Here is a 27,767-nt window from a genome sequence, read left to right as displayed (position 1 = left end):
TCGTAATTCATATACGGAAAGGGTAAGACACTAATTTTTTAAGAAGAAATGAATTAATTTTTGATAAAATGTTAAGTATGAACGTTTTAATGTGACTATCGGTTTTATTTAAAGTTATTTGTGTTTAAATATCAAAAATTATTTTAACAACAGTGTGAATTTCATTAAAGTCCTGAATCCTGCAAATGTTCTTACTTAAATTGTATTGCACGATAAATAGAAGATTTAACATATTGTATTTGATTTGACATATTATTAAATTTTTTTAATCAGGTCATTCATTTCTTGATTTAGTATTAGTACTATTTTTTGGAAATAAACTGTCATGTAAAGCATAAAACAATGCAACTGATAAAAGTAAAATATTCAAATGAAAAAGTTGAACGCTTGTATCAATCACTTCGACATAAATGAAGTGTTTGTGATTATTTGAAAGTCCAAATAGTCAACTCATCCATACTTATACTCCAAACAGAAGTTTTTATGAAATCAGTTGTAAAAGCACTGACAGCGTAATAATATACTCCATGGACGTCAATTACATGATGCATAATGAAACCATTCCAACCAACCTCAACATATATCAGAATCTATCCATTTGTCAAGTGACAGGTTGATATGACTTAACTGCAAATATTTTTTTTCACAGTTGTACCATTTGGTATTACCGTGTCCTGCTCGGCAGATATCATTGACAAGGGGCTTCGGACGTCAATAAAGAGCTTCGAGAACAGACCATACAAAGACAGCCTCGTTACTTCCAATCCAACGATTTGATAGGTCTATTGTGGACTCGGCAGCAAAAAAGCGCAAGGATGGATGCTGGATTTACGTAACGCTTTCACTTGAAGGTAGGTTTTCAGACTTTGATAAGACGCATACGTTTTGATTAAGAATAATTATCATCACTAGCCCAATGTTGAATGAGAAAAGCTATGAATGATGATGGAAAACAATAGTACTTCGAAGAAAGAAGCGTAGGAACTCGAAAATATTTTGGGCTCGATAAAGATACTCGATTAACGGGAATAAAGAAAGGGAAGCTTAAGGGGGACAGTAAGAGTAAGATATTTACCTAAAGCAGTCAAGAAGATTGGATATTCGTGTTTGAGCCTTGCGAAATTAATTAACGCAGAAGAAACGAGTTATTAGTGGAAAGGAGCAGAAAAAAAATGCAAACCCTCAGCTGTTGGTGACTCTTGTTGTGCAATATTTCAGTTTATAGAACTTAATTTTTTCACAGAATTATCCTTACAAAAAAGAATGAACTAGTTACTTGCTTTGATAATGAAAAAAAAAATTATCATCACTGCACTTTACGTTTCTTCCCACGACTATAACCATCAAAAGCTCAATTATCAACCAAAACTCTTTTAAATAGCTCACAATTGTTGTCCAATACAAGATAAACTAATTTTTAAAATCTTTTCTGCCTACAGGACCAATCAAGGGTAAAAAAAATACCCTAATCGCAGAAGAAAAATCTATAGCCACAGGAAAAACGTAGAGTTAAAGCTGAAAAATCTTGGATGAAGAAAGTTAAAAGAAGCTTAAGGCACAAAAAGTGTTAAAAAGTGTGAATAGTGACAGTAGCGAGGTTGGCGAATCACACGCATGAAAACTGTAACAGCCACGGAATTCAGTTGGTCGAATGAAGCCTCGAGCACGAAAACAATTTTCCACCTCATTGATAAAAATCTCGGGACCTTTTCAACGAATGATGCCTTGCAAGCTCTTCGCTGCTGTTGAAAGAAAAAAAAAACAATAGGCAAAAAGGCCACACAGAAAGAATAACTTACAGCTGCCTCCAGTGACGCGGTTCTTGGTTAGAAAAAACACATCGGTCGCTGTAAAGCCGTGCAAAAATATACAGCCCCCCTTTTTATGGCCGGTACCTGTGGCACTTGTAACTGCTGTTACTTTATTTCCTTTGTGTGCATGAAACCTCCGAGCTTGTCTCACTCAACCCTTCGACGAATAGGGCAAGTTCCGTCTCGCGTTGTGAAACCATTCATGGAAAGCAGTAGCAAACATGAGATGCAGACGGGCATCAGTCGTCGCTGTTGACGAAGGAGTCGGTGGTTTAGCTACTCGTCTTCGTCTCTGTTGTCGTGGTCCGTCTGTGCTGTTGCTGGGAGCATGACTGGCAAGGCTAAGGCCATTGGTGCTAACTTCTCGGGCACCAACAGTAGCAACATGGAGTGCGAGGCTCTGCACAGGGATTTCGTCGTACCCGATGACGGTGAGTTTTTTCATCTTTATTCTAAAACAATAAGTGACGTTGACAATGATTTTCCCTCTGCGAAACCAGTGATAATATGGGATGAAATAGTTTGATGACTTTCTCATTGACACAGCGTGATTTGGTTTTTTACTGTTTTTAAAAAAAAAAAGAAAAAAAAAACATTAATTCAAACACCCGCATGATTTTCCTTTTTTTTTTCAATTGTCTTTATGCAAGTGATCTTTCATTTGCTCAACTTTTTATAATCCTTTCCATTATTCGACCTCTATTTGCATGAAGAATTTATTTCACTGAGTAACCATTTGACTCAACCATAAGGGCACATAATATAAGGGAAGTGTAAGCTTTGGAGATTAGTGGAAACCAATCGTTTCTTGTGCATGAATAATCGTCGGTGGAAAACTGAGGGAGTCCTTTGAAATTACAAGCTTGTACAACCTAAAAAGTTCGATGAAACTGTATAATTAAACCCCTGGGGATGTTTTTAGCGCTTATCATCGGGAACGAAATTTTTGGCGACCTTTGACTAAGTTGGACTTAACCTTTTTTATCTGATAGCGACAGTTGATGCAGATTCGTAAATAAAATTTTTACCAAATATAGCCAGCACTTCAATTCATGGCCGCTCGTTGCAAAACCATCAGAACACACTAATTGTAGTTCATATAAACTCCAGCGCTTACTCGTAAAGACAAGATACTCATGCCACTTAAGAAAATATTATGCATACATGCACGCACAAATTTTACTTTTAAAGGCTACAGAAAAAAAAAAAAAAAAAAACGCGTGCCATGGCAAAAGAATCTCGTCCTCCTGAAGAAGCCACCCTATGACATACTCTCTTTCTAATGTCAAAGTGGCACAAAGTTCCAGCACATGAATTATGAAACCGTCTCGAAATCTCACTTTCCAGGCCCGCGCCTTCTGCTCAACGGAGCATTAAAAACAAATGGAGGGAGAGAGAAAGGGAGTGAGGAAGAATCGATACGTCCATGCAGGGAAAAAGAGCCTCTCGAGCGCGTCTCAATCTCGAAAGCCTCCTCGATCCTCGAAAACTCCGCTCGGCCCCTCTTTCCTGCACATTAAAATTCTCTTTCGGAAATTTGCATTTTCACACGTCTCTCGACACTACATCTGCGCCTATCCTTCAGACCGTGACGGGATGAGTCTTATTCCACGAGGGAAAACGTATCCGCGTGCATGCAACAACATCAAAGCTCTTCCTCTCCCTGTATCTCTAGGAGCTTACGGTGCAGACGTACAGACCGACGGACAGATGGATAATGAGAAAAAGACAGTAACATCAAGCGACGACTAGACCAGGCAACCCCTTGTCCCTCCAACCCCCGCACCCTGGCTCAACTAGTCCCCGAGGAGTTGGCTCGCGTGAGAATTCAGGTCAGCACCGACTAGTGCAGTTGCGTTATCACCCCGGATTTTGCGAACGTGCGTGTCGACGACACGTGTGTATTTGGTCGGCCGTCCTTTTTGTGAATGTCTGATCGAGAATGCATCCGCACGTGGAGTAAAGATTTACAGCAGGTAAAGTAGTCTCGTATCCCATGTTCGTAAGGGCACGTATGAGATCTATGACATTTTTCGCTTTCGTTCCTCGGGTGTGAAATGCACTGGTTCCCTATACTTTTGACGCGATTTGCAGCATGTTTTCACATGTGATGTTACGTTGTGAGCCTCATTGGTTATTGTATCGGATGTGTCTTTCATTCGTGAGATTTTCTTACAGCAAAGTGTTTCTGAGTTTTTGATGTAGGCTACAGACGAATTGTGGCTGGCTTGAGACTCCTCGGACTGCAGGGTGTGTTGCGGACACTATGCGTTATAGTTATAAGCTTGCGAGTGTACAAAGTTGGAGGGGAATTTTATTTTATCGAAATACACCAAGGGCCATAAATCATTGTCACCTTACTCGCACGTACGAGCGGACAAAATATAATTGGGTTGATTAAAACTAATGGATCTCGGTAATATGTAATATAAATTCTCGCGAGTCGTGTGGAAACTCGAACCTGAATGATTATGGTCACGAGCAGGCGTCTATCCAATAACTTTTTGACTTACTAAAGAATTCTTCAACCTTAAAATAGCAAAAATCTTAGTATTGATAAATTGAAAATTTTTACGTGATACCCTTCGTGAGAAAATATAGTGTAGTCATATACTAATGTGTCAAAGCTTCGTTGTTTTAGTGAGATACGTACGTCAGACTGACATTTTTTTTCAGCGTGTAATAATTTTTTTGGGGCAAAAAGTAATGGCCAAGAGGCTGGGCTACCAAAGAGCGCAGAGAAAAAGACAAAGTTACATCAAAGGGCAGATGCCGCCTTGGCTCTTGTCTCCTGTGATACGACGCATAGTGGCACACGAGAGGGCATGAGCTAAAGCTGCCGAGCAAAGGCTAGCTTAGGAAGAGAGAGTGTGAGTGAGAAAGAGGGAAACAAAATGCACGTAAAGGACAGTAAAGCTGCAGGTGGTAACGAACAAAATTAGAGAAATACATGTACCCTGAGCTTTTTCTTTCGTGTGTCACTGAGATCTCGAGGGATATTTTTTGCAATGAAATACCGAAATGGGCTGTAACGTACTTGTATAAAATGTTGGTGCGAAAAATTGTTTTTTACGTTACAACGTTGGAATTTTCACATAATAAAACTATGCGAATGTTACATTTCACAGTATTGCCATAAAAACTTTTATTTTTTGCAGAAATCTGGTGCAATTGGACATTTGACTCGATACTCTGTTGGCCTCCAACAAAAGCATCAACGATGAGTAGGTTAAGATGTCCTCAGCTAAACGGAGTCGATACGAGAAGTAAGTTCCTTTGCTTATCTGTATAATTATTAGAGATTTTTTCGTTTAGTGTCTCGAAGCCCACAATCATACATGGAAATTGTATAAATAATATTAATTTATAAGTTTATTTATTTTAGTAAAAAAATTGGAAACATTTAGTGAATATTTTTATTTCATAATCAAAAATCTCTTCAAATAGAAGGCTTGAAAAATAAATAAACACTTAATATTAACAAAAATTTGCTAGTATATTAATGTATGAGTCACAAAATGTTGTTTGATATTTAAGTATTTAATTAAAGAAACAAATGTTGAACGATTCTAATTCTAGGAGAGTAGTAAAAACTTGAAAAAATGCTTTAAGTGTGAAGTTCTTAACTCTGAAAATGTAAATTTTATTTACATCCTGTTTTTTATCCGTTCAACGTGCTCTTATTACTCTCAAGATGAGCGACAAATACTCGGACAAATAAAAATGTGCACAATTTTAATGATGCATTTCGAAGTTTCTAACAAACAAAAAACAGAGGAAAAACCAACGAATCAACAATGGTCACAATTATTCCTTTTTGCCTACCAGAAACGGACCAGAGCTCGTGGTCGGCAAACTTTTTTTTCTCTCCCCACACCTCCTCAATTTTTCGGTCACCAGAAACAATACCACACTCACAATATCTCTGTACCACGTTTGTAAGATCTACCTCGCAAAATTTAGTGCTTAAAGATGAGAGAACGCCACATGCGCGTTTGACAGTATGTCGTTGGTCCAGCGTAGTGGTCGTAGCCAGCCCCGTTACGTAACATACGTCCGCCGACATGACGCGACCCTGACCTTCAACATCGATCGAAATCCATAGCCACGACCCGCGCGTCAGACATTGTCGTGGCGTCTTTTTTTGTAATTCATCTAAAGATAATAAGTGCTGTTTAGGAGTTTGCTATTGTTCCATTGCAACGTCTAGGATCTTCGCGAGGATGCGATCCGGTTTCCTCTTTTTCTTTTTTTTTCTCGCCGACGCTTTTGTCTTGGTTGGCGTTTGGCAAAAAGATGGTTATCGGAAGTCGATTTCGCGAAATTCTTTGTTCACTCCTTGACTTTTCAGGGTATTGTTGGTTGAGACAATTCTCATTTTTGATCATTTTTGCTTTCATGTGTTTTAAATATGCTAAATTTTTTCACGCATCAATAACATCAGCGATGTTTGGTAACTAAATACGCTACGCAACTCCAATTACATAAACAGTTGCAACTTGGCGGAAAATCATGTTTCAGTGGTGGCTTTTTTTTAAATGGTGATTTCATAATATGTATCACGAAGTGCAGATACACTTTTGTCGAGATAGCAATAAAACAAGATTCCAATAAATTGTGTTACGTGAAGGTGCAATTGTGTTTCTAGTGAGAAAGAAAATCAGAAAGGACTTTTTTTATAAGCCCTGTTATGTACTGCGTTATGTTATAAACTTTGTTGAATCAAGCGAAAATCTGATTTTTTTCACGATCTCGTATGCATTATGAGAGTTACAATATATGCTCCCAGAAATAAGAATGCAAAAAAAATATTACGTGGTGCAAAAAATAAATTAGTATTTTATTTGAAATTTAAATAACAGACATAATAGTGCGTTTCTTCAAAATGTAGAACACGGAAATGAAATGTTGTTTGTTAAATCACGCGGTAATTTTAAAAAACAAGTGCTGCTGTTGACAAACTATAAAGTTTTTAACTATTCTCCTCCAAAAAAGTAAACAAGTAAAAACTTCCGAATCAGAGTATATCCTTGCCATGTTTGTTTATGAATTGAAATTTTGTTTGCTCGCGCTGGAATTTCAAGGGAGTACATAGTTTGCTCGAGCTTTGTGTCGGAGCTTATTTTGTTTGCGCATGCCCGCCTACTCTTCTGTATGGATTTAAAAATATGCCGAAAGTTAAAAATATTAAAAGTTGCGACTACCGACTCTGAGAGGACTAAAGTTTCTGTTGGCTGTATATCATACTTATCGATGATTACCGTACTATGCGTGCAACTTCCGTGAAAACAAGTTTTCTCACGCTATCAACATACAAATGATAAATTTTCTCCAGTAATAGCATCTTTTTGATGAAGTGAAATAATTATTATGACAAAAAAACATTTTTTTTTTTTGAGACATTTCTTGACGCAACCAATGAAATTATTTCTTTTTTTAAAAGATCAAAGTTTTCTCTCTACTTTTTCTTTGACTCAAAAAATTTAACTTCAACAATTATAGTTGCAGTTTTTGTAACCAAATAATATGTTTTGAATGGTAAAAAATTATGACGTCCTGAGTGACAAATAATACAACTTTACGAAAAAAAACTAACTACCCGATCCGCGATTGATACTAATTCACAAAATGAATTAGTTGAGATTAATATTTTTAAATTACAAAGAAGCAAATGAGGCATGGAATGAAAAAAAAAAAAAAAAATGCATGACCAGTGAACACCTTTGTAATTGCAGGAGGGAGAAAATATCAGAAGGGAAAAAAAGACGAAATTTTAATTCAACAAAGATCAATTTGTTGAATCCACGAGGGACTGATAGAAAAAATTCAAAAATTTGCATACTCTCGCGGACGAGCGAACCAACTAACCACTGCATACATATGAGAAAATAAAGCCGAACATTTGGCTCAACCCCCTGCCAGACAAACGACGGATTCAATACCTCCCTCGATCGTCAAATCTATGGCATACTCCGTGTTTATATGTCTGCAGAGGTACACGTACGTGCACTGCAGAAATTCGCGTACGTCCTGCACGTCGCGAAAGTTTCGGATACGTACACAAGCGCGCTTGACTTGCTATGCATCCGGTGCATCATCTGTTTCCACCTACGTACAAATGTCTATATATATTCTCATATTTACTTCAAAAGCAATAAATTTTTGTTAAGGTTTGGATACTCCAAATCTTTCTTGATATTGTTCATACAAGTTACAATAAAAATTGATGTGAAAAAATAATTTTCATACTTATAAACTGTGGCACAGCATGACGGTACGACAAACAAACGATAAAAATGAGTCATTTTACAGAAATTTCATAATATATTATATCCATGACGTAGTAAGCTGTTTCATATAAACTGAAAAATAACCGATGACAAAGTCGTTACTATTTTCAAATAAACAATGTTTACGTTGTAGCTTATGGTGTGAATATTTTAATTTTTTTTTCCTCTGAAAAAGCAAATATAAATTTTTTGAGTAAGTATGCAACGTCTTAGTCGTATCTGGAAATTATTTGCCAATTTCAAATTAGTTTGATAGGATAAAGTAGTCCACCACAATGATGTTTCCATGCTTGTGAAGAAAAGTATTTAAATGAACTTAGAGTTCTTAAGCATGTCATTAGACTCAGTCTTAAAATATTCCAAAGTAGAAAAAAAAAAAAAAAATTAAAACACCAAATTCTTGGAAATAGTACTTTTCACATCAATTTATTGTACTTTTCCATTTTTCGCGAAACAACCAATACATGCACCTCAGTGTAACAGTCAAAGCTAGCCTTTTTTCGAACGTTCGTTATTGTAGGTATGTCCCGTTGAAAACACAGGCAGGAATGTCAAAGAACTAAAGATCATCTTTACTATCGTACGGGAAAACAGCCGGAAAAAAAAAAGATTTGGACTCGCGGCTCTCTTTGTTCGGAAGCAAGTTTGAGATGAAAAAATAGTTGGAGATATTGGATGTGGCATGAAAAAGAATGAAAGATTTTTCCGTCCCACAATTCCTCTCCACGAGACTTGTGGGAAGTTCGAGAATTCCAAATGGTCCTGCGTAAATTTCTATACATGTGTATAGAAATGTATTGTGCAGGAGGACGAACAAATTCTCATTTTGCGAAGAAAAATGAAAAGTAGATGTATTATTTTTCCACTACTTTTTTCTTCGCAGAACCTCAATATTTTGAATATTGATGCTGTATAAAAAAAAATTCAGCATACAGCACAAAGATGGTGTTGGAAAAATTTGAATGAAAAAGACAAAGTAAAAAGAATAGAAGGTAATGGAAGACCTCAGTGCTAGAAAGAATTGAGATGGATAAGGATCGGCTTGGCATAAAAAAACTTAAGCCAGTAAAGCTCAAAGAAAATCGCGTTGAAGGAAAAAAAGTCAATAAAATCGGAATAATTTAAGAAGCATCAGACGGAGGATTCAGTGTGACATTTACTACCGGAAATATCGAACTCTGCACATCATTGTTTTATTTAACTGTATTAGTGTATTTTTCTTTACAATAATTAGTTTTTTTATAGACGTTAGTTAGAGAACGGTTATTATCAGATAAAGGGAGCCAGCTACTTACTGGCTGACGGAGCGTGTGGGGCTTTATATTTATTTTACAGCAAAAACCTTTTAAATGCAAAAAATTACTTAAGATAATACAAAAAAAATACATGTATTGCAATTACTCTTTTCTTCTCTGAAATTCTAAAAAATTTTTCATATGGATAATGTTTATTTTAGAGTTAAAAACTTGGTTTTCTTCAATCATTTAAATGACTATTTATTGTTTTTACTATAGATATGTTCAAATTTAGTAAAAGAGAACTTTTCTTGAAAAAAGTTGGTGAACTGAACAATGAATTTATTTTGAAGAAACCTTACCAGATACAAGATTTGATCTTCATCTAGTACCTGTATGTTTGGCATGAGACGTGAAAAATGGTGAGGTGTAGTGGGTAAAAAAAGATTTTATAACCATGAAGATTTGGTAGTGAAATGAGAATGTACCTAATACTAATATATCGTATTTCATAGAGACGTGAAATTTTACACTTAAATGTATTTGTTAATGTAGTTTTAATGTGATTCCTACGTAAATCCTTTGCTAAAGGCTATTCATGACTGTATTTACTAATTTTAAACAGTTTATATGTATAAAAATAATAAAATCTATAATTTTTACTTAAAAAACGTACATGTCTTAATAAAACATTTGCATTGCTGGTTTGATATTGTTTTCGTTCTTTTCATTGCTATTTATCTAATATTATTTCGTTTTTCATGCCAAATATATGCGTTTCGTGGAATAATAGCATAGATGATACACAAAATAAAAACGTCTTTTCTATTAAATGAATCCCCGTTTTTTTATCTATAAGAACTCGAGTTCATTCACAATACCTCATTAGCCGATTCGCTGTTTACGTCGAGACGAAGCGTATCGGTATCTCGTAACAAACTGAGTCAAAAAAGTCGCGATCTTGTTTATTTGCATAGTACAATTGCAAACTAACAAAAACTACTATCTGTAAAGTCTGTTTTCTTCACTGCTGCATACCTACACACCATGGTTGGAAAAAGCCGGAAAAACGAGAAGTGGATGTCACTCGCCACACTTCATGCCTTTTTTATCACTTTCGTGCCACCTTATCAATGTATCAAAAGCAATTCACCATTGTTTACTTGCTCGATAAAAACTGACGAAGGAACGAAAAAAAAAATTGGAAAAAATAAAAAAGAGATGCGTAGAAGTAATAGACAAAGGTGGATGTGATATTCAAACAAGGAGGAGAAGAACCCCTCTCTGGAAGAGAGCCTACCCAGCCCGAGGAGATTGGCCGGGAGCGACAGTTCTCTCTCTTTCTAGCGTAGTGGCCCGCTCTTTTAAAGTCTTGCAAGACGAGTCGAGGTCGGCCGTTTTTTCTCCGAGACTTGGTACGCTCTGCTTTAAAGCTCCGCGGACTCTCTCTTCACCTATTTCTGAATATTTCAAAAAGACGTTGTTTCTTGCATTATTAACTAAACGCAATTATTTCTCTATTTTTTTGGTCGCAGCTTCTTTCTTACTTGCTTGAGATTTTCTTTCTTTTCTTCTCGAGTTTGGCCTGAAATTTTTTTTTCTCTCGAAAAGCAAAGCTCTCTTGATGCCTGAAACGTTCTCATTCTTGCACTTTTAATGCGACTATCGAGCTTGCACATCGCCCGTACAAATGTAAATAAAATGTCTTACAAAACAAACGACTGAATCCTCTGGTGCTTGGTTCCCGCAAACAATAATAACTCGAGCATTACGTGGACTTTGATTCGAAAGTAAAATAAATGACATTGTGGTCAAGGGGCTCTTTTTCCTCGAAAGAGTCACGAACCAGAACAGCGGATCTTGGAGTTTTTCTCTTGACGTCTCTTTCTCCCTCTCGACTCTCTTCTTTTTTTAGAATAACTCGGAAACGGAATAAAGATTCCTGATATTACGAGCTACCCTCGGACTCTTTATTGTTTATAGCTTCTGGGTACATGTATATCACCCAGTAAAAATCTACATGTTTGTTAGTAAATGCTAACTTTTTTTCTGCACTGTTTACAAGACTCTGTACACCAGACCAGTTGATTAAGAGCGCGTTGCAGTAATTACTTTTTACCCGTAGTTTACCCTATTTTTCTTTGGAATTTGTGGGGCTTTTTATTGAAACTGTAATTTTTTGATTAAGAAAGGTACTACGGAAAAAAACATAGGATTTATTATACTCGTATGAAAATAAAAAAAATGGCATTTTTAATTAAAGAGAAAAAGTGAAAAACTGAATTGTTCTGTACGATAAATTAAGTAATGGAGTGACCAAGTTTGTATTTGTGCAAGTATCGTGCAATAAAATTAAATTTTAAAAAATTACCACCCATTGTTAAATTACATTGTAATTATTACCTCTATCAGTTCTTCTTTTTGCCAAATTCAATTATTTTATTGGATTTTTAAAGTTCGTGATGGTAATTGAGAGACAAAAAAAATTACTTTACATCCAAAATTTACATAGAGTTATTGTTTACACTGACCTACTTTGCATGCACTGCATTACTTACGGCCTGTTATGTTCACGTTCAAAAAGCTTAGCTCACGAAAAAGCAAAATTAATTTCCCATATGAATCGTCCTGCTAAACTCACCGCATAAAAGATAAAAAAATTAATACTAAAGACCTACGTAATTCACATCGATTTGTATTTTACAAGCAAACTGATGGAATATATGCGTGCAACGTTCCAATTATTTCCAATGCCAAGCGTTTCCACCCACGTGCGACTGCAACGGATACTCGCACTCGGCAGATAACGTACACACTGGTACTACAATTTTTACAGCTAGTGAGAGAGCTCCATGTGCGTGCCTCATTTTTCACGCGCCAACCTTCGAAAATCGATCTGTAGTACCTCATTTATGTATACAAGTATACCATACATGCACTAGTTACTGTATATAGAAGCCAACCACCTCCTCCTCCTCCCATTTTTCCTACTTTCCACACTTTCTACCTCTTCAGTTAGAGAACGGTTATTATCAGATAAAGGGAGCCAGCTACTTACTGGCTGACGGTGCGTGTGGTGCTTTATATCTCCGTGTAGGTAATTTCCCAACAATACATGTCACACACTACTTTCAGTGATATTTTTTCTCTGATAGTTCATGTTGCGAATAATTGTTAGGAAAATTATTTTTTCGATTGCAGTATATGTTCTCGCTTGAAAGTTTAAGGCATACATAATTAGGCAAAAAGTGAGGAAAAGCTTGTTGAAAATTACAGTACAAGATATATAAGTATTAGAGTACATAAAGATCCATAAAAATTCTAAATAATATAATTTCAACTACATGATGTATCATATACAAATTTAGTGTATATATTCTGTGAAATTTATAAAACATCCGTATTCAATGTATCGTAAATAAATTAAAACTTGGTGTAAATCAATAAAAAATTTTGTCCAGTAGAGTAGAATGGCATGATTAGAAGATCAACTTAATATTAAAAATTACAAATAAATAAAAAGATTTTGTTTTAATTAACTCTATTTGTTCCGAACAACTTTTCAAGGCCAAGTTACTCCATCACTGTTTGCAAATCAGGTACAATAAACACGAACAACATCGGTTTATCAATAAATAAAAACAATGTTGAGTCCAGTCTTAAATTTGATTTTGTACTAGTTATTAATGACTGGTACAACAATATAATGGTCACTACTAAAAACATTACTTTTTTGATGATTTAACCGCTTAATTATTTTTAATTATTTTTTTTGGTTAATAAAACAAATTTTTTTTTCCGGAAATCTCTGAATCTTTTACGGAGTGAATGCGAGCCACACGCACTCTAATTTTAAATAGATCGATACCAATGCACTGTTGTATTTTTCACGTTCAAAAAGCTGTTCTATTCCATTGTGCGAAGGTATCCATTCTCTCGCGTGATTACCTACTCAAATTTCATTAATATTATACTAGTATCAGACTGACGGTATCCGCTATACCTGTCGATTGAACTGAGTAGTTTGGAAACATTCCACATTTGGCTGTAGTATAGATACACATGTATCGTGTTATGCAAATATTTTAGTTTTAACGATACTACACATCACGTATACTTGTGCGAAAATCACAACTTTTCGCCCAAGTTCTCGACGCTCTTGGGAGCTAGTGCGCTGCAAACTTGAGATAAACTTTTACTCAAGTCATGGTATACTTTTCGAATCGCAATGAGGTATAATCAAACCTATGCGAGGTTCATTACATCTTCGCAAATTAATTTTTAATAATGAAATGTTCATAGTCAGGATAATTGAAATCAAGCAATGGACGAGAGTTAAATAAAATTACGACTGCATTAGGTGATATTAAAAATTGGGTTCTATTTATGAGATTGGTTTTCAAAATATTCCTGTGTGGTGGTAAGAAAATAACAAATCACTCGACAACAAAATAAATTTTTACCGTAAGTTGAAAAAAGTTGGCTAAAAAGTCAATCATTTAAAAAGGGGAAAAAAAGGTCAGTGGAGAGGGAAGAAAGACCTACAAGCAGACACATGCATGCTACTTAGTCGTGATTAACGAAAAAAAGCTTTCACATCGTCTCTTAGAAAAATCGCTATCAGGACGTGTTTGCATGCATCGACCACTGGATGCATTCATGTGTTTGTATACACACGTGGGTATAGTATACCATACATACCTGTATATGAAAGATGGACACGTATTTAGTATTAAAATGTTTAAATACCTTAAATATTAATTTTGTATACTTCTGAATGTTCGTGAAAGTGCATTGATTAGTATTTACCCATACAGTATTTTAAACAAGTATACTTGTTATTTGTAGATGAACGTATGAATATCTCGCTCATCCCTGCCTCGATGTCTAAGTACATGCGTTCTTTCAACCATGCAAGTCATACGAATGAACCAAAAAAAAAAAAAAAAAAAAAAAAAAAAGGAAACAGAGAGCATTGGAATGAGGGTAGCGCTTCACAAATCACGGCAAGTTTGCGGCGAATTCAATACCCGAGTATTCCGCGTAGACGGCGTCCGAGAGACGCTCAAGCGCGACATGTCAATCTAACACTAAAACAAGTAAAGGAATGAAAGAACGAGTCGCCTATAGGAAAATATACTATGCTTATAAACGTGTGCACGCATGGAGATGAAATAAATAAAAACATATGGCGACCAACGTTCCTACGTAATATTTACGAGGGCACTGATTGTGCGAGCAAAGTACAATGGATCCGTATCATTAGTGTCTGTATTATGTATGAGTTTGTCTCTAGGAAATTTACCACAGCAAAGAGAAAAGGGAATCGCAAGTTGGGGCAGTATGATATAATAAAGAAACTTAATTTTTGTTTTTATTATTTTATTTTATTTTATTTTTATTCTATTATTATTATTATTATTATTATTATTATTGTTATTATTGTTATTATTATTATAAATAATAATAATTATAATTATTATTGCTGCTGTTCTTGTTGTTGTTACTATTTTTATTATTACTATTGGAAGGTAGGGAAGTATAACGGTGAAATTGAAAACGTGAGCTCTCTATGAATTACGTAAATAGAGCGAATTCCCTTTGTGTGTTATTACACTGGCTCACGAATGCGAATGCCGTGGGAGTGCTACCGTCTTGAATAAAAAATTCAAATTGAAAATTACGTGGTGTTTCTACATTTTTCATAAAAAAAAGTGGTGCTTGAAATCAGCCAACTACTAAACAATTCTTACACAACTTGCCGTTTTATAAATAAAGAAATGATATTCGTCGAAAATAAGAAGTCAGAACGATGTAGGGTCCTGGCGTATATTGAACACTGGTACTATTTTTGTTGAGAAATTGATACGTAAGTACATCCATTGCGATGTCAGGTACAGCGTACCACAGTTCGAATACAACATAAACTTATAAAATAGTTCGTATCAGATTTTTTTTTTTGTCATATCAGTTTATTGATTTTTTTGCAGTTTGTATAGTAGAAATACAACATTTCATTAACACTATTGCATCCAAAAGTAATGATTTGGACTTTTGAATATTTTTTGAGAAACAGCTTTATTTTTCGACACTACTAGCGCTAATGTTAGTCTTTTCACGCTATAGGATGTTATTTTACCTTAAAATATATAAAATTTAAACATTATTTTGTGTCTTAGGCGTTTGTAACAACACATTTTATGATTTTACGTTAGAACTTATTCATACTGTAAACTGTGTTTTTCTTATTACTTTTTGTGAGATAAGAATCGCAAAAACTTTTGTGCTGTATATAAAATGGAAAAGTAGTGATCTCTTGAACGATTAAGCTGGACAATGCCGGACAATTTAATATTATAGACCTTTAAAATCGTACTTTAATATCATCGCGATTTTAATGTGTAACGTAAAAAATTTAATTCAATTGCCAAAGTCAAGCTCAAACATTTCGAGATTTTTTGGAGCTCAAACACTTATCAAGAAATTGTAAAAAAATTCCCAGCATTAAATTTGAGAGATCCAATAAATCGCCTTGCATTGAAATGACTCGCATCCAGATGATTTCTTCGCCAAAGTTAACTTTTCACTCCTACCTATACTCTTAACTTTTCAGTGCACTTGGCCACCAAACTTTAATCCATACCTCATCAAGATCACGTTATGGCACTTGCCTCACTTCCCCCAAGTACACACTTTTTCGCAAAAACTTTCTCACCTTGATCCTGCCCTGTCTTTGATCTCCTTCCCATAGGAGTGCAGCCCATCTTTGTTACCATGCACTCGTTCTTCCACCATAATGATTCCTCATCCCAACTCCTGATCCTTCATCGCAACCTTTTTGCTTTCAATACTCTTTGACTCAGCAAACATCACCACGTGATGTGTATATATATATATGTTTCATCTCAGTCAATCCGTTGTAGGCTTTTCTCACCTGACCTACTTTCGTGAACTTCGATCCACGAGTTCCAAGCCTCTCTTCTTGACATGTCTATTTCATTTCCTACATCTCATGCATAATAGTAATGATGATAATAATAATAATAGTGCATCCTGCAGCTGTTACTATTGCACATACATTGTATTCGGTACGTTGATTCGTTTTCTCGTTTATTTTATGAACGAGTCGATAAGTGAACCCACGAGCGAGTGACGTTAGTTACAGTTAATCAAGTCGATTAAGTGCTCAAATGACATTTTCAAGTCGAATTGCCCTCCGTACATGTACGTGTATGCAAGGGCGCTCGCAGTACACGTAAATATTCCAACTAAAATGCAGCGAGGCGCGTGCATCACGTTGGGAGCCCGGTGCGGCGTGTGATTACTTTTGCACGTGGAGCGCGTTATTGCTGCCTCAAATTAGGAATATCGAAGTGCGCGATTGCGAAACGCTGATATTATTCGCTTTTATGATGGCACGCGATATTTTGCTGCGAAGACACGTGCTGATGTTGTTCCTAAGTGTATTGACTTGAGATTGAAAATAAAGTTGCTTCTTTAACAAGAAATTCTTTTTTATTTTATTTTTTTTTATTTGCTGTGATTTGACTCTCCATGTGCTTCACTTACTCATTCGAAGATCATTGCTTGTTGATTGCCCATTCAAGTTTCCTTAATTTTTTATAGTTTGTAGGGAAAAAAATGCTCTCAAATAATTTTTTGGTTAAAAATTTTACAAAAAAACGCGTTTGTGCAAAATAAACTTTGCAATATCGAGTTCACAAATTGAGATTGTTCAAAAATTAGCAACGGATCTTTATTGATTGAAATTTTTAGTCAAAGATCCAACCTTTTTCTGAATAAATACAATTGTTTTTTGATGATAAAATGTATGGAAAACTAGATTATCCGGATGTTGTCTCTGATTTTGCATGAATACTTAAAATAAATCAGGACGATAAACGAGAAAATCTCCAAGATTCAAGACATCCTGTTAACTTGCCTTACCATAAGTAAGCCAATCATATGTAGAAAAACAAGACCACGTGATTCGTGTGTCCAACAGCTTTATTGGATATTCAAAGTTTGAAAATCAATTTAAAATTATTGTCTGCTTTCTGAAGCATTGTGATAGTATATAATATGATAAAAAGGTTGCCGGTAACTTTTGCAGATTTCGTGGAAAAGCGATGCGGCGAGAACGGAAGCTGGGAGGGCAAGGTCGGCGAACTCAGTCCACCCAGTGGCTGGACAAACTACACCCCCTGCTTCACCCCAGAGATGATGCTGCTTCTGCAAAAACTCTACACTGGCAGCGAGGATCTCGCCAACGTAAGTTTCACCACCTCTTCCATTTTTGATGAGTGTGCACGCGTTGCTTGTTCTTGTTCGTGTGGGGTGAATTTGCATGATGTAACTTTTAAAAGTAGCGGCGGTGAAGTCTGCAAGAAAAAGTTACTTGCAGGTATACTTTTTTGAATTGGAAATCGAGCACCTGCGAGGAATCTGCGGTCAGGTCTGGTTGGAAGTATGAGGAAACACGAGCAGCATTGTATTCATTTCGTATACATACGGAAATAGAAATTTCAAATGATTCGGGTGCCTTCATTCTGGCGTTTCAGATACATACAAAGGCGACCACGTGCGTGGAAAAGTAATTTCATCGTTGAAAATTCACGGAATTTTCAATATTCATAGTAGAGCACCTGTGACGAGGATTTTTCTAGCCGATAAACAGCCGTCCCAGATCCCCTCACAAAACTCTCACTAAATTTCTTACCATGTCCCTACACTCTGGATATCTGTCCTCCGGGATTTAGCTTTAGCTACCACGTCACAACATTCAATTTCTTTCATGGTCTTCGGTCCTTCTCTCTCCTCTGGCTCGTAGCCCGTGGCACCGAGAACACACATTAAGTAATGTGTTATAGATGTACATATAGAAAATACATATGTTATTCTAGGACTCGGTAGCCGCCGATGACTTGCCCCGAAATATAGGTATACAGTGACGTGATAGCTTTAGCTACCACGTCACACACCAATAATGAATGGGTCGGTTGCTCATGCCGATCACGATTTTTCCACCATTTCATTGGACATTCAGTTTACTCGTACACGACCTGTAGAACTGGTGCTGAATATCATTTTGTCAGATAAATAACACACTTATACGGGCTAATTTATGACACTTGACGTAAGGTCCATCCACGCGTTGCTGATAGTAGAAACGTGAACTTGCGTAACAACACGTGTCGTGGCACGAGGTTTGAGTATCCATCTTATAATATACCTACATATATGCGAACCAAGTATGCAGGAGTAAGACCCGTATAATACGAAGATAAACGTACCACAAAAAAATATTTTTGTGGTTCAAGCTTGAAATTTTTCTTAAAACTATATTCGCTGTTAGTAAATTTGCATTGTACATACCTATCGACTTGCTCAATTTTTGACCGATTGAACGTTGTGGCTTTGGAAACTTTACGGAGAACTTGAGCTTTTCAATCGAGCCAACGATTCGACAACCAGAAAAAAATCGGAACGGAGCACCCACAACATTTATTGCAGGTATACACTCGTAAACGTTGAGGCTACCCCATCATTCGAGCACGCGTTTCAGGTAGCTTGTAAATCAAAACGAGGACGCGATCAATTGGTCCAATCGAAAGCCAAGTGGATCGAAACAATCAATAAAAACTACCACTTGTGCACCCATCGTCACACACCCTTTTAACTTTTTGCTAAGCTATATCCAATGCTTTGACAAAATAGTGGTGTTTATGTTTTTTTTACGTGCTAGGTTTTACCCTGAAACAGATAAACGGGCAGTTGTTCGATTGAAATATTTATCGGGGCGCGACGTTGTTTTAAGCTGAATTGAATTGAACGTAAACATACGTGCATTTTCACGGAAGAGTAAGAGGAATATTTGTGCAAGTACATTTTGACGATGCTCGGGAGGCGTGCTGTTTGGAGCGATAAACAGTATTTGGACACTCGTATTGAATTTTCGATGTTGGTGCTCGTCGAGAGCGGATTTTCCAATTACACGATTCGTTTTGTTTTCAGTGCTGAGGCAATGATTCGTGTTTTTTGAATTTTATGGTTCTGCTTATAGACCGTGTTGCGCCTTTTAAACATATACTTTTTGGCTTGTTGTTATTGTACTTGAAAATTTCAGTATAAATAGCAAAGTAAGGACTTTCAGTAATTAATTTGTTGTACCACTTCGAATATTATTGTCTCGAATTCAAACATGTATATTATTGTTAATAATTACTTGTATAATGTAAAAAAATGTTACGATAAAGTAATGTTTTTCGTTACTTTTCTTGTTTAGGCACGAATCGATATCGCGGCAAAAACGAGATACTTGGAATTTGTGGGGCTTACGTTGTCCCTAACAGCTTTACTCGTTTCCTTATCGATTTTCTGCCGATTTAGGTATGATCATACTATTTCATTTAACTACTATATCTATGCTATATCAATACTGATTGTACATTATTTAACTACTTTCATAAAGTTGCACCAAGAATAATCGAATCATCACAATTAATTTTGACTGTAACATAGCGACAGCAAAACAAAATGCGAATTTTTTGATTCAAAAAAGAAATAATATTGTACATGGCCAAAACAAGGCTTACCATACCCAATCTCTTTTAAGTCATTGCTATTAGTTAGTTAAGTTCTTATGAATTGATTACTATTAATTGATTAGTTAGAGAAATTAATTTTATTTGTTTAATTTTTACAAGAACCTGTGACTAATTGCAACTGTATGAAAATATGTTATTGTTTTTAAAGCTGAAAAAACGTGCAAGTTCTATTCTTAAAACTATAATCATTAGTAAAAACTACTATAAATGTTAAAAATCCATAAATAATCATAACAAAATGTGTTTTCAGAACTCTTAGAAACACACGAACTCGAATACACAAAAACCTCTTCGTAGCAATGATGGTCCAAGTTGTGATAAAATTGACATTGTACATAGATCAAGCACTCTCCAACATGAATGCCTACGACCAACAGTATAGTATACAGAATACGGTAAGTAAATAAAACTAAATTTATAATGATTAAACAATTTAAGTGTCATACGTTAAGAAGAGAAACATTTTTTGATGCTTCAAGTAGTAGTGCTCAATATCATGTCAGACACATAGAAATTCCCTTATACATACAGATGAAAACAGTAATCTCAGCTTAATTTCAACTGTAACCCTCACTTTAAATGTCAATTCACACTCGAAGAAAGTATTTATTACCAATGAACGAATTCTTAAACATATTTAATTTGTGATTTCTTGAGGTTTAGTGCATAAGCACACGATCAGTAAGAGCTAATTTAGGAGTGAGAATAAAAACTCCAAAGTCAGGTGTTAGTTTAAGCAACGTTTCGTTGGTCTTAACGCCAACCTCATCAGGCTCAGTCTATATCGTTAATACGATCGTTACAGACTGATCTTATGCACTAAACCTCAAGAAATCATGGAAACAATTGGGAGCAGAACGGCACGTTCAACAAACACCGTAATATTTAATTTGTCTTAGAGATCATCGTCAAATAATTGGATACAAGTTTTTTCTTTTTTGGAAAAAAAAGACAGTGCATTAAGTTACACAAGAAGTTACGTGTACCAAATTCTTGATACTTGACATAACAAACATAACAAGTAATATATTTTTCCGTACGACAGAATTGAAAAAAAATATCAAGCTTAAAATATTTAAAGTATATTTATTTATTGTCTCATAAGTTCGGATGATGCTTTAAATTCAGACGATTTTATTTATTCACTATTCATTACACATTTAACTTATAGTTTAAGTTTTAAACTTCGCTTTTTATAAGAATCAAGTGACAACAATTTTAATAACAATGACATTAATAACAATAACATTAACAATAATGTAAAAAAAATTTCCAGCCCATATTATGCGAGGGCTTCTACGTACTTCTTGAATATGCCAGAACAGCGATGTTTACGTGGATGTTCATTGAAGGCTTTTTCCTTCACAATAAGGTTACTGGTAAGATGAGCGTGATATACTATACAATAGCATCAATAGACATCCTGTTACGCTATCTAATATTGCAAACATACGCATACTTTTTTTTGTTAGCTAACACGGATTTGTAATGTTTCACATTATTAGTTGTTGTAATCATACAATTTATTTATTATAATTAAATTTGCACAATATATCATCAATGATATCTTATATCGATATTTTTCAACGATTAATTGGAGTTTGAATTTTTATAGACCAATAAAGCCTATTTTCTATAGCTATTTGTTTAATAATTTATTCGTCAATAAAATGATTGATTTAGTGTATTGAAATGTCGTTGGAATAAAAATTCTTCCTATATTAATCAAGTTAATTTATGTAGCTGGCTAGCTCCAGATTCCAATTTGAATTTTTGTAGTACACGGACAGTAACTCATGTTTAAAAAAATTCACAACTATCATACTGATGAAAAGCTATTTTCTTTATAACACGGCTTCCCTCGTAGTAGCGGTCTTCACAGAAACGTCTGGTTATCAGATGTACCGAGTCATCGGTTGGGGCTATCCTATCTTCATGACTGCGGGCTGGACTGTAGTCACCGCAATTTATTACCATCCATCGAAGTAAGTTCTTGGATGTCTTTCTTTTTTTTTTTTTTTTCCAAGTGATTTCAATTGTTGACCATTCTTTTAATTTATATTTTATGTATTCTCAGATGCTGGTGGGGTTACAACTTAACTTTCTATTTTTGGATCCTTGAGGGGACCAGGCTGGCAATGATATTGGTAAAGAATAGTTTTAGATAGCCAAAGTATTATTGGATAGCAAAAGTTTTGTTTCTTTTCTTTTTCACAACATTTTTTGATGAATTGTGATGCCACCTATGATATTCTGATTTAGTATCTAAGTTGATGCCAGTTAGCTCAGATATTATGTCAACCAAATAATTTACGTCAAAATTGTTGCTTGCTTGTTTTCAGTTCAACTGTGGATTTCTCCTTAACATTCTTCGGGTACTCATAATAAAACTTCGTCGTAGTCATATGACGGAAACGGAGCAAATCATGTAAGTTATTTTTTTTCTACTATTGAATAAAATTTCACTTTGAATATTTGTGAAAAACCAATCAATGTTTCTGAGATATTAATATTACTGTACAACTCAACCTACCTTTTTATGGTATAGTACATTGACCAAAGTATGAGAAAAATAAAATGAAAAGCTATTTTATGGAACCAAAAAAGAAATCTGCACGATTTTTAAATTACATTTGAAACAGCATGTTATAGAACATAAGTAGTTTTTAATCTTTTTCTAAAAAGGCCTATTTAAAAATTATGGTATAAAAAATAAATAATACCCTATTTAAAGGAGTTTTAGTTCCATCTTCCTGCGCTTCTAGTGCTCCCATGGATTTAAATCACAAGCTCAGAACCGACAACAGTCACTGTACACGTTAAGTCTCTTGAACATTGTTTCGTCACCCTCTTCTCTCCGCAAAAGTCACCACCAGAACAGTATTACCACTAAAATCAGTACAACCAGTCCCTTCCCTGCGTAGCAGCAGGATTGGCTAAAACTTTTTCCATTCCCGAACGTACATGCTTTCAACCTACGGACAAACTCTTTTCCTGATAATTAGCACCCACCAGATCACCTCCCATCTGCCCTACCCTAGTTCAACCATCACATTACTCATTACTTCTAATCCGTAAAGTTTTGTTCGTCCCAGCAGTTATGACGCACATAATGCTACTTTTTTATCGAATTAACTATATCAAAACTTGATTGATTGTGTTTGTTAACTTTACCTCCATTTTACAGGAATTTTAGTTATTATACGATTACCCATTTATGTTCACAGAAAGGCAGTGAAAGCCGTGCTTGTACTACTGCCGCTCTTAGGAATAACAAATTTGGCAGCCATGTCTGAGGCACCTCTCGACAAGAGTATCCTGCAATTTGCCCTCTGGTCTTACATCACGCACTTTCTGACCTCCTTTCAGGGCCTCTTCATAGCGTTTCTCTATTGTTTCTCCAACAACGAGGTAATTCAGATTTTTTCCTTACATATAGCTCTACCATTTCATAACACTTTACGTATGGTACAAAAATCGTTTGATGCTGTAAATTACAATTTTTACCCTTGCAATCACTTTGAATCGTTAATGCTGACATGCTGTACGTACATACATTATTTACATTGAAAATGAATAAAGTACAAAATAGACCGAAAATATCGGCTAACCGCAATAGTCGCCTACAGCAGATAAAAAAATCTCACCACTGCGCACGTGCATTGTATTCCCCGAGGAGGTGGCCACAATGTCATATATCAGCGTATCCGTACTACGAGGGCCGTTTCTTATGCATGAGCAGCCATCCACCGAGCGAACAAACGTAGCGTCGAGCGAGCCATGAATCTCATTAAAATCGATGGCGCTTTTCCGCGCTCGTTTTCTCGCAGCGATGAAAATACTGCGTTCTCTTTTCCTTTGCAGAAATCCGAATACATCAATCTACAAAAAATGGCGTCATTCTCTAGTGAAAGATAATATGCATAATAATATTGTATGCATGTACCTCCAGATAATTTTTCCATGGCTAACATCACTTGTTAATGTGCAGGTGGCCTATGCTGATTACGACGTTAACAAAAACTTTTTTTTCGTAATTAGTGCTGCTAAAGAGTCTAATTCCATCTGACTTTGTGGCCTTGACCAGGAGTTTGCTTCCAAAATCCATAAAAAAAAAGATCCATACTCAAACTCTTAATAGCGCCCAAGTAATTTTGTATAGCTAATCCTTTAAACTCTTCACAAAAGCTTTTGCTTATGAGTTTGATCTTCAATTAAATTTATCTGTCTCTTCATGACTCAATTTGCTTGATAAAAGAGCTAACATCACGTATTAAAGGCATTACAACAAATTCTTCGGTTCTTAAAGTTTTTATATTAGTAAGGAGGCTGTTAAGTTTTTGTCCGAGATATTGGAAATAGGAGTTGTGGCTTCGGAAGGAAATTTGGTGTCTGTAGAAACAAGCTTCGATTAGTTGAGCGTGTACTATCTGTTCAATATATATCGTATGGGTTAACTAAAGCTTAAGGAGCTTCTTTTTACTTTTAACATCTTGCACAAAGATTTACGTACCAGTAAAAATGTTAAATAGTCGTGAAAATGATGTCAATCCTACAATACTTGTCTACACATCATAGATTGTAATGAAAAAGGTACGTATCTGTCGGCTGATTTGATAAGAAAGAATTTTTAATTGCGTAAATTTCACAGAGTAAATTATAGTAAACATTCTTTCGTTATACTATTATTCGTTGAATATTACAGTAGCAAAGATCACAAAGAAAGTGGAAAAAGTAACGCTTCAATCACGCAGTTACGTTATATTTGTTTAATCCCCGTTTAATCCCAATACCATGGAAGATCAATGAATTTCGCACTCTGATTTCTCTCGAACTCGTTCGTGTACTATTCGGAGTTTCGATGAAAAATATTTGTATACGGTTTGCCCGATTGGTCGACGAATTCTTGTTTGCGATTGTGACGCAGAGACTGGGCGCGGCGCAATAAATCTTTTGTAATCAAGGATTAAAGTGGCATCGCATCCGCTGGACGGGGTTGCATGTACTTACGGACCAGCGGGAATTGTTATTGAATTATAATACGCAGCAGCAGCGATGTACACAGCTGTTGTGGAGGCCAATACCCACTACGCGTTATTTATGCGATTATCGCTGCGTTGGCGTTATCGACCTGGTTGCAGGCTTGGCACTGTCAACTATACCGGCGGATATTTTTCAATTTGGTAACCCAATTTTACATTACAATTAGTTTCCACTCAAATTGATTACTCTAATGGATGTATTTGGATATTTTTTTCACACCTTTGATTGTACAGGATGGATTGTACAGGAATTAGGACGCATTCAGGTATCGATTTACAAGTATAGGTGCGAGGCAAGCTTTAACAGTGTTGAGATCCTTACGGGGCTTTAAATTCTAGAAGAGCTATATTTTCACCATTTCAACCACATGTTTCGACCATAAATTTTAGGTATTTCATAATAAAATTTTCGTGTACTGGTAATTATAGTAACAACAATTACCATTTTTAAATCTAATTTCTAATGTAATATAAAATATGTACGTATGGAACGTGAGAAAAGGGTGGGTAATCCCAATGGATCCAAATTAAAAATCAAGAGTAGAGCCCTCGTTAAAAGAAATCGATCAGGAATACTCAGGTATTGAGGTAGCCCGTAAAATTTTGCTACTCTCCCATTCATCGATCGAATTAAAAATTTTCCCCGAGAAAAGTCGAAAAGTCCCTTGGAATAACCATGAGAGAAATTATTTCTAAACCCATTGCTGAGAGCATCCTCTCAATGATAAATACTTTCAGGTCAGATCTGTCGTGAACAGAACAATATCCTTGTACTTCAACAAGCGACAGTCGTCCGGAAGTGGATGCCAACCTCACCGAATAGTCTCAAGTAAGTAATACCTCTTTGTTGTGCCAGTGATTTTATTTTTTATTTTTTTTCAATTAATGTCCTGTAACTGAAATCTCGGCTTAAGTAGTACATATGGATGTAATACCCAGCTTTTACAAATATCATCTTGTCCGCGTGCATACACGAGACGGTAAACCAAAAATCTTCGGATTACTACACACAGACCTTTGTACGTACAACAATGTACACACACGAACTCGTGAGTGGAGAAAAGCCGCACATATCAGTCACGTGTAGAGAAGTCTCGGGAGATTTGAAAAGTAGGTATTATAGCTGCATCCGGAAAATAAGAGCCGTATACGTGGGGCACGAGTAAACTCATATTGCTGGATTACAGCTGCACTCGTTCTCTCGTTGGCAGAACAGTCGACTCGAGCTAATTAAAATAGAGCAACCGACTCACCAATGTGTACAGCTAGGCCCGTGTATGATGGGCAAAGAACTACTGAAATGATTATTTCGGTTGGGTAACGTTTACAAAGACAAAGACGGAAGGTTCGCGAATTTTGTAGACATTGTGTGCCCGAGAGTTATTCCTCGAGCTATTTGGGCTCCATCTTTCATATTTTATCCGAAAAACGGACGAATGTTTTCGTTATTGATCTTTGATTGTTTGCAGCTATCGACGTGGAAGCGACAGAAGAGAGTCCGACCGGCTGCATCAGACTGTGTTGCTGTAGAGGCAGTGTATCGTCCCTCGAACGAGCCAACACGTGAGTTTTATCTTGGATTTTTATGTAACCGCTGCATGAAAGTTTTCGGGGCACGCGCTTGTCTAGAGTTTTCACAATAACAATCGCAATAAAACAGAATCAAATTCTCCACGTAACTTAGAGTACTGAAACTCAAGTGCAAATAGACACAAGTTTGTTCGACCAGAATGTCATTAACAACAGATGGTTAGACAAATTAAAATGAAATGCTTAGTCATTAGTCACACTCGCTGATAAAATGAAATCATAAAGTACTGCTTCAATATCAACATGCCCAAAGCTGAAAAATGATTCATCATATTATGTTCATCATCTGATGTATGGAGAATTTTCAGATGAGTACCGTAAAACTCAATCTAATAGATATAATAGTGTCAGTAACAGATTAATTTGCAACTTGAAATCCGGTTTGAATCAATTGACAGGTGTTTGAATTAATGAGACCTTGCCTTCGTACTGGAGTAGCTCTGTGCTTTTAACTACGAGCCCATTGTGCGAATCTTTAGACTGAAAATCTAGGTTAATACTCCGACTAAGGTCAACGATCATCATTCCACGTGCCGAACTCTTTTTCATTATTCAAATTAGTCATTATACCCAAAAGCTTATCTTATTCACGAGATGCACATTTTAGAGAATTGATTTTTAATTAAATGTTAATTCCTTTTTAATTTGGTCCTTAGATCGATTTCATTGAACTTATCCATCATATCAATTCCTCTTTATCAATTAACTACTTTTAAGTACACTTAAATGTACTTAAAAATATTCGTCCAATATGTACGAGTTTTCGCAAAAAAAAGACCCATCTTGTGATTGAAGTTGCAGAACGGATCTTTGACCGTGGTGGCACTGGCGGCTGAAGAGTGACATCAAACTTGGATCTTCGGGCTGAAACGAGTGGAAAAATTTAAGTTATATCAGTCGCATCCGTACACTTGCGATTTGTAAACTGTGAAACGTTCCTCCATATGAGGGCTGCTTAAAGCAGTCCCGTGGCCAGCGCACAAGGACAAATGCCGTACTCCTAAAGAGAAGATGAGGGAGAAGTGGAAGAAGATATATACCGAGCGATAGGTGATGCATGCAAAAAACCTGAATGTGCGTATACATAGACTGATGCGACGAATTTAGTGCGCTCGACTGATTGCCTCTTTGTTTGTTGTGTAGGTGTGTATATAACGTTATGTGTACATATAGCATTTAAAGAGAATATGCA

General features: G+C 35.8%; 1 protein-coding gene across 1 annotated transcript; it reads left to right on the top strand.

Moving 5' to 3' along the window:
• Positions 1-2,040: 2,040 nt before the first annotated feature.
• Pdfr (Pigment-dispersing factor receptor) lies at positions 2,041-27,767 on the top strand. Its single transcript, XM_014348179.2, has 13 exons — positions 2,041-2,242; positions 4,970-5,077; positions 17,450-17,607; positions 19,622-19,725; positions 20,194-20,338; positions 21,220-21,322; positions 21,811-21,928; positions 22,021-22,090; positions 22,286-22,371; positions 23,171-23,354; positions 25,724-25,814; positions 26,455-26,548; positions 27,371-27,767. Exons 1-13 carry the CDS (start codon positions 2,140-2,142, stop codon positions 27,387-27,389), a joined length of 1,383 nt encoding a protein of 460 aa, XP_014203665.2. The 5' UTR covers positions 2,041-2,139; the 3' UTR covers positions 27,390-27,767.

Source organism: Copidosoma floridanum, unplaced genomic scaffold (assembly GCF_036245765.1).
Source record: "Copidosoma floridanum isolate Cflo_tuat_1 unplaced genomic scaffold, Cflo_Japanese_pri ptg000014l, whole genome shotgun sequence".
In the NCBI taxonomy this organism is placed as follows: domain Eukaryota; kingdom Metazoa; phylum Arthropoda; class Insecta; order Hymenoptera; family Encyrtidae; genus Copidosoma; species Copidosoma floridanum.
The sequence above is the reverse complement of the archived record's forward strand: the minus strand, read 5'-3'. Positions and strand labels throughout refer to the sequence as shown.